An 8,274-nucleotide genomic window follows, 5' to 3' on the forward strand; every position below is an offset into this window, starting at 1 on the left:
GACTGGCCATGCCCCTGCTAATGCCACCCATGAGTCCGGTGGCCCTCTCTGCTGCCTGGGTGCTGGTGGCTCATGTTCAGCTCCCTGCCCACCGGCACCCCACGGCCTCTTCCGCAGAGCTGCTCCAGCCCAGCGGTCCCCAGCCTGGATCCTTGCGGAGGGGGGCGGTCTTTCAAGGTGCAGGACTTTGCCTTTGCCCTTGCCAAATTTTGTAAGGGTCCTGTTGGGCCGTTCTTCCAGCCTATCTGGGTCTGTCGGGGTGGCAGTCCTCCACACGAGCGTATCAGCTGGTGTCCCCAGGGTGCTGTCATCTGTAATCCTGATGCGTGTTCGCTCTGCCAGAGCATTAGTTAAGGTGTTGAGCAGCAGCCGTAGATCCCCGCATTGTGCAAGATGTATTTAAATAGTGACTTTTATGCTGTTGACAAGCCTAAGTTTAATATGCCAGGGTAGGATGGCATGGCTGGTTGGCCTTTCAGTAGGGGTTGCCTTGTGCCTGCTGTTTGACAAATGTCCTCGTGCAGCCATGTTTGTTAGGAAAACAAGCGCAGATGAGAGATCCGTGTAGCTACTCTCGCTCCTCTACTCCGTACTACTCCGTCCTCTCGCACTTGTGGTTGCCGCTGTGTTACGGTTTGTAGACTGTTTAATTGGGATGGATAACTATATGGTGGAGTGGTTTGGGTGGAAAGGGAAGATGCATGGATGCACCATGAGGTTTTTGATCACGTCGGAGTTTCTTTTCTGTCTGTGAGATATGTTGTGAGTTTGTTGGGTTTTTTTAATAATATGACCGAGAATGGAATATAAGCATAAGGAAAAGATTTATTCTCTTTATAAAATGCAGTGACTGATACATGGTACCTGTGTAGTCCACTCCATGACTACCATACTTGCGCCCTTCTCACTCTCTTACTATCCCCAAATCCTGTAATCTGTGGGCAGTTTCTTAAAGGAGATGCAACTTCTGATTTTTATGCCTTGGAGATCTAAGGTATCAGTGAGTATTGCTGGCAAAACCGGTTCTGGAGTCTGACACCTCCGCCTCAAGAACAGCACATATACACTGAAACTTGGAAGACCACCATTCTGAAGAATAACTGTTCTTCAGGGATGGCTTTTCTTGGGTTAAACTTGGACAACTTCAGATGGAAGGAGGTGCTAGTTCCCAGGAACCGAGCCTGGGAGTGGGAGCCAGAAAACCTTATAAGCAATTGGCATCGGTTTTAATTTTTTATGTATCCTCATGATGAATGTACACAGCTAGACCATAAAAGCTTCATAGTGTGTGGCCTTAAGCTAGTATTGTTTGGTGATTACTTTTCCCTCTGGTTGAAAAACAAAAGTTTAAATTACTCAGTTACATCATTTGCTATTTAAACATAATTTTTACTTTTTTTTTTTTTTTTATTTTTCAGTGACAATGACAAATATTGGAGAAAAAGGTAAGATTTTTATTCCCTGTTTATAACTGAAATTCATATATTGGGGTACTATGGTAGTTTACTAGTAAAATTGAGATACAGATCTAATATGTTTTAAATAAGTGTATTTTTTTGTATTTCTCAGTTCCTTCTGTTATGCTATTGTTCCTGAATATTGCTTTAGCCATTCCAAATAGAGATGAGAAAAATTAGAACTTTTTACTCTTCTTACTGACTTTCTGAACTGTCAACTAAAACAATCGTGTTATTCTGTTTTTTAAAATTTTTATTCGTAACAAGGAAAGCTCTTGTAAAACCAGGACTTTTAAAGATGAGCAAGGTGTTTGTGCAGAGTGCAGTGTACTTAAATGGGAGCTGATTTTTTTTCTGCAGTTTCAGTTTAGCCCATGTCTTTGAAGAAACAGAATCCTTCAAATTCCTAACCTTATCAGAAGATAATAAAACTGCCTGATTAGCTGTCATTAGAGTTCCTACCCCGAGGCTGTAGCCTGTTTAGATTGCTTTTCCAGATGCTGTTTTAATACAGCAGCACGATGGGGAAGCGTAAAGTGTGGGGCTGCGGAGCTTTTGGAGGAAGGGGATGGGGGTTAGGAGGCAAGTTATATGCTTTTTATATTTGTGTAGTTCCAGCAGGTTTTATTAAGTCATTTGAGACTCCGGCACTCAGAAAAAGTGTTTGCCAATCAAGAAACATTTCCTTGAAAAACTTTTTTCAGTTCAGTGATGTTTCCCTCTCCCCCTACGTGAGTGCATAAGCCTATCTGCAAACGGCAGCACCTGCAAACTTTGAAATAATTCCAGTTTCTCACTGCTGCGTTGTGTGTGTGGGACACACAAGTGTGGTGCTAGGCATTGCTGGCAAAGCAAATTAGAATTATCAACAAAATGCATTGGGGAACGTTAAATTTCCTTATTTTTAGCTGCTGAAAGCCTTGGTGAGCTTCAGCCGGTCAGGAGAAATCTACCCTGACTCTACTTCTGCCCTAAGTATTTTCAGCCATGAAAACTGGGCAAACGTGGCTCAGCCCTATTCCAGGTTGCTGCATATTTGCAGGCAACTCTATCTATGGTAGCTATTTGTAGATGGGTGGCCTGCAGGCAAGGGATACACCATGTGGTTTGGGGTTTTAGGTGAGGTGGGGTTTTTTCGGGGGGAGGTTTTTTGGTTGTGTTTTTTTTTTTCCCCCAAAAAAAGTGTAAAAATAGAAGGATTTCTACCCAGGGAGCTGCGGACAGCTCTTCTTTTTCTGTCTCAGGGGAACTGAGGTTCTTATGTTGGACTCAACACCCACAGAGCCAGTGGAGCAGCTGGGTAGCCCAGGGTCTCCGTTGGGGTGGCTCAGGGTCTCCATTGGGGTGCAGGGAGGCTGGTGGGTGGGGAACCTGGGAGGGGTCACCGGTTGGGACCTGGGCCAGGTTGGAGAATGGAGGTGCAAAAATGAACAAGAAGAGCTTAAGTCTGATGCAGACTTGAAAGTCGGGATATACGGGATAACGTCTTAAAATTTTGTTTTCCTCCAGAGATCTGTCTTTTTTTTTTTTTTTTAATGTATGAAAAGGCAATTTTGTTATCAATCACTGTTCCTATTATTTTCACAACAATAAAATACAAACACAGATTTGTAAATGTATAGTGTACAGAACTGATAGAACTTGCCCTACCTTGCCCTCACTTTACGATTTTGTTTGAGTAGATCAGGTTTTTTTAGAGTTGATAGAAATGTTCTGATGAAAATGCAGACTATTCCTGCCAGATGCTTGTGCAATAACAAGATAATAATTTAGTGTAGCCTGGGGTATTGGGGTTGATGTGAAGTCTAGTTCTATCACTTACTTAAACTGATGGGATTTTTTTCAGTTTATAGGCATGGCATGTGGCTTTTTTCCCCTGTCATCCCAGAAGCTTTGTACAGTATTGCTCCTCATATTTTATTAGCTTTTGTTTATTATTTTTTAACTGCCTAGTGAATAAGAATAAACATTCACTGTGTTGCTACTTTTTTGAGTAAACAAACTTCAACACCAGAAACATGTATTCAGCCTTACTTTTGAGGCAAAATTACAAGAAACAAGAACATGCCAATCTACTGTTCCTGCATTTATGCACGCCAATGTGAATGCGCTATGGAAAATTCTCTAGCACAGAATAGCATTACATATATAAAAACACGTGCTAACCGTACAAGGGCAATATTTCAGATTGTGTAGTGAAAGTACACAGGTTTTCTTTTATGATGTTTTGTGACAATCTTATTAATTTGTAGAAGTTATATAAAGAGTATTAGACCATGTAGCTTCCGTGTAACCTTGAGCTCTCTGTGATCTGAGTTCATCTGTACAGCAGGGAAAAAATTTTTTTCACTGTTGCTGCCCTAGCTGTCCTTTATTTGCTGCTTCTCTGCCTGAGGAAGAAAAATCCGAGGAAATACTGTTTCTTGTGCATTAGAGCAAGTTAATCAGGGGATACAAGTTTAGGATTTACTATTTGCTGTAGTGAATTGCATAATACAGTGAGAGCTTTTAAATGGAAACACCTATCCATCCATGGCGGGCTCTTTGGAAAAGTTAATGTTACCTTCTGTATTCTAGTAAAACAACTCAGCATGGTGAATGTTGACTGGCACCTATTAAAAAATCTAAGAATAAATCACTGGTTGTGAAGAATATAAAGTGGTGAATGAATGTTTGAATTGAAAGAACTTGCAAGTTTTTAAAAAACATCCTACTGTCCTCTGTCCTAAAAATCTAGCAAAACAAATGAACTTGGTATGGTTACTGTTCAGGTATCATATACATATCCACTCAAAGATGCCCCTCGCTCTAGTCATTGTTTAGGTAGCTATACTTCCTTTTGGAGGGTTTTAGGGGTTTTGGTTTTTTGGGGTTTTGTTCTGGGTTTGTAAAGATGAAAAGCAGAGATGCATCAGTTAAATAGGATTTAACAAATGCATACAGGAAGAGTGCTTGCTAAATAATTATGGGGCTCTAATAGGCTTTTATTAACTGTTCCCCTTAAACTTCTGTAATATATGTAGCCTGTATCATGACTTTCCCCACACAGTCTGTATTTGTCTCATGTAAAGTTGCAGTGCAGTATTTTTGTTGCAAAGCTTTTGCAGAGCCTCTGTATTTACATGTTAGAGTAACTATCTGTGATACGTACGGCGTCCGTTTGTAAGTACTATAATATCACTGGTCTGTTTGTATTAATTCTGTTCCTTTCTGATTTTAGTTGTGTGCCTGGTTGCTTACCACATATTTTTCATGCTGTTCGTCTGGTCATATTGGAAAACAATCTTTACGCTACCAATGAATCCTTCAAAAGAAGTAAGATAAACTTAACTTCTGTTTCTGAAATAGCCTAATCAAATGCCTGATTTTATAGTGTTTGAATAACTTAGACTCTGATCTCATGTAGTTTTACACTGTGTAGAAAACTACAGATGATAGTTACAGCTTCTTAATAGGAGTAAGTCAGATTGCAAACAACGTAATGAACAAGACCAAAAAGAATTACACCTTCTCTAGGTTTTAAAGGTTTTTTAATAGATTTTTGAAATTAGATAGTATTTATTATATTAGGAAGAAAAAAAAAACCCTCCACTTGAAAAATATTTGAACTAGCAGCTTGAATCTTTGCATGGAAATATAATACTTTTATGTGGGGAAAAAAAAGTGTTTTCAGGTGTTTAAGGCTTATATTGCCTGTCAACATCTGCCTGTTTTCCTCTAAATTAAAGCTTCTTCCCCATCTGTTTTGGTATGAAGGAACTTGGTTGTGGCGTGAGCGCACATTCAGGTAAGCTGATGCTGGGAAGCCACGGCTGGCTAAGCAGAAAGGGAGCTAGTATAGAACAGCTACACAGAAGAGAGGTCTGAGGTAAATATATACCCCAAATCTTGAATCCAGCTGGTACAGAAGTGTTAAAGAAGAAGGATCCAGTTGTCTTGGAAAATATTAAGATACAAAACCGTATTCCACATGATGTCGCCTCAAGATAATTGCTTTTAGTTCAATATTATTTTTATTTTAATGTCACATTCTTTTTAACATTAAAAAAAGAAAGAGAAAACTGTCATAGTCTTGATGAAATTCTTCCCCATGCAGCTTGGTACAACCAGAACAAGCTTTTGGCCTCTTCCATCCTGTCTCTGTACAGAAACCCCGAAGTCCTCAGTAGGTGCTATGTCACTCAACCTCTAAGGCCAAGAGAAATCATGATGTGGCTGCTTTGGAGTTTGAAATATTCACAAAGCCAATACTTACTTCAACGTGGACTCATAACTCTAGCTCCTATAACTACCATGCCAACACAAAACAAATAGCTTGTGATTTCTACTGTCTTGTTGTGCAGACGTTCTTTTCTGAATAGTTTTCATTCACTAGTAAGTTGCGTAATGGTGGAAACAAGTAGATAATTCAAAGTAATTGACATCTTCCTTGAATTTCACACTGCAGTCTTTACTACAGCTTGGGGCGGAGAGGAGGGAAATAAGAACCTATTTCATTTGGTAATTACATAGCAAAATCTATGCATGTATATGGTGACTGTAGTGATAATTAGAAGGGTTTTTGAATCACTAGGCTGATGCCAATAAAAGGCTTCCAAAACATTTTGACAAATCCTTAGTAATTATAGTGGGATTACAAAGCCATCATACAATGCTACTGGAGAACTTCAAATGAGATATTAAAAGTATTGAAGTTGGGTAATAGAAAGCAATGTGTGGTGTTTCTGTGTTCTTTGAATTTGCACAATGTTGCTGGCAGTAAGTGACATCTTTTGTTGTTCTGTGTCTTTTTCCTAATCTACTAGAGCAGTATTTTTAAAATTTCGTTAGGGTATTTTGTAATGTTCAGCTACTGCTTAGCTTCTAGTTTCTAGGGTGAAGTCTGTAAATATAAAAGGATGTATTTTCAACTTAACTGAACTGACTTACCAACTATAGCAAATACTCGTTTGAAGACTAAAATAAAGCTTTTGTGTTTTGTTCTCATGAATACTGCAGCTAGTGCAAACCACACAGCCTGTATACTTATTTTACTTCAACTTTTACATCTATGAAGAGCACTAAAGTACGAGCACTGTGGCTGGGAATTTACAGTGTTGCTGATCTGACATTTTCCTTCCTGTTATCCCTATCCCTCCCATATTGGAAATAATTGTCCACAGAACACTTCAAACTCAAGCAACACTGTGCTACCCTGACTACAGTTGTGCCCGTACGCTTTGTAAAGCTTTGTGTAGATGATTTTCTTTCTTCTGTCTTGTGAGAGCTGGTGAGTTAGGAGTGGTAGGGGAGAACTTCTGTAGTTGAGGATCTGTTGCAAAAGAGTCATCTGGCTGCAGTTTCTCTTTAAGAGACTTTGACAGACTTCATTTTCATGCGTGCCATTCTGTATCTGTGTGTACCAGCATGAAGAAGGTTTCCCAGGAAGGTTTTGTAGACTTGGGACTACTCTGAGAACCAATACAAAATGATGAAGCGATAGCTTTATGTGCTTCTAATGGGAAGCATTAAAAAAAAAAAGTATTCTGAACCAAGTTTCTGCAGTGAGAAATCCTATGTATTCCAATATAAATCAGTTTAGGTATTGGCAAGAGTGTATTCTTGCAGGGGAAAAATGAAAGGTGACCTGAGAAAGTCATGCTAAGCTGTGAACCTCCAGCTTCTGCTGGAAGATTGTGAGCTTTGTCGGGGAGGTAGAGTGGTGCCTTCTCTATGGAGGTGAGAAGCGGTTCCTAACTATGTGCTTGTGACTGTTTTCTTAGTTTTACATGAATCACTTTCATTTAGGAAAGAATTCAATATTATTGTCGTGACTAGCCTTTCTGTAGACATAAATGCTACGCAGAAGGCTTCTTTTTCTGGTACAGGTTACAGACAGTCACTCTTCCTACTAAATACAGTCGTCTTTTCAGAGGTGATTTTGTATCCTATCTCTGTGATAGAGCTAGCAAAGACCTCAGCATCTGGCCATTTCTAGAAGCTACAGCGACAAAGCTGACTCTTGCTCTGTTGCAGATGACTTGGATTATAAGAAATTTGGACTACTTCATGTATACCATGCATCTCTCAGTATTTTTACTTGCTCAGCTCTACTAGAGCAATGTTTGTCTTTGCCATTTTGGGCAGTGACAGAAATTGTCCTTTTATGCAGGAAGACATTAAAAAGTGGTTATTCTGTCATACAGGACACCTATCTCTTCCTTCTCTCAGCCAGTCTCTGACATAAAAACACATCCTAACATCTGCATAAAGAGAACAGCAACTCTCCAGTGGCAAAGAATAAAAGGGAAAATGCCAGACGCCAGAAAAGAAATAAAGCTATCTTTTCTGCTATTACTAGTACCATGTTCTCTTTCAGTTAAAGACTGACATTCCTAGCTTATATTCACTAGCTAATATTTAGTATTACAGAAGTAAATTAACTGACCTTTCAAGGGAATGGCAAGCTCTTGATCCTCCTCTTGGAAGAGTGTTGATTATTACTTCTGGAAGCATTCAGCATTGCATCAACACCAAATCAGAAATAATTTTAAGTTTGTCTTCAGTTGCCATAAACTAAATTAGTGGTCTTAGGAACACTGGGTTATTTGCTGTGATACCTCGTACATGCTGGTAATCCATCTTTATATAATGAATATTTATTTATCTTTACATCTCTACAGTTACTTATGTAAATTGAAATTTGCTAACATATCTTTGACTTTTAAAATTATTCCAGTTTCATCTATCATATTCAGACAAGGAATCCCTAGAGAGGGAGCCTAGAGGTGAATCCCAGCAAGAAGTCTTAAGACGGGCAGCCAAGGATCTCCCGATC

The 8,274-nt window shown here is 39.4% G+C and overlaps 1 protein-coding gene across 1 annotated transcript in view; it reads left to right on the plus strand.

The window, feature by feature from the left end:
* Positions 1-551: 551 nt before the first annotated feature.
* Positions 552-8,274, plus strand: part of LOC104167110 (palmitoyltransferase ZDHHC2-like) — a 19,396-nt gene continuing 11,673 nt past the window's right edge. The window contains 4 exon segments of the mRNA XM_009707245.1: positions 552-633; positions 1,419-1,445; positions 4,678-4,772; positions 8,176-8,274. Of these exon segments, the coding sequence (XP_009705547.1) occupies positions 552-633; positions 1,419-1,445; positions 4,678-4,772; positions 8,176-8,274 (303 nt within the window).

This window comes from Cariama cristata, unplaced genomic scaffold (genome assembly GCF_000690535.1).
Source record: "Cariama cristata isolate BGI_N322 unplaced genomic scaffold, ASM69053v1 scaffold30719, whole genome shotgun sequence".
NCBI lineage: Eukaryota > Metazoa > Chordata > Aves > Cariamiformes > Cariamidae > Cariama > Cariama cristata.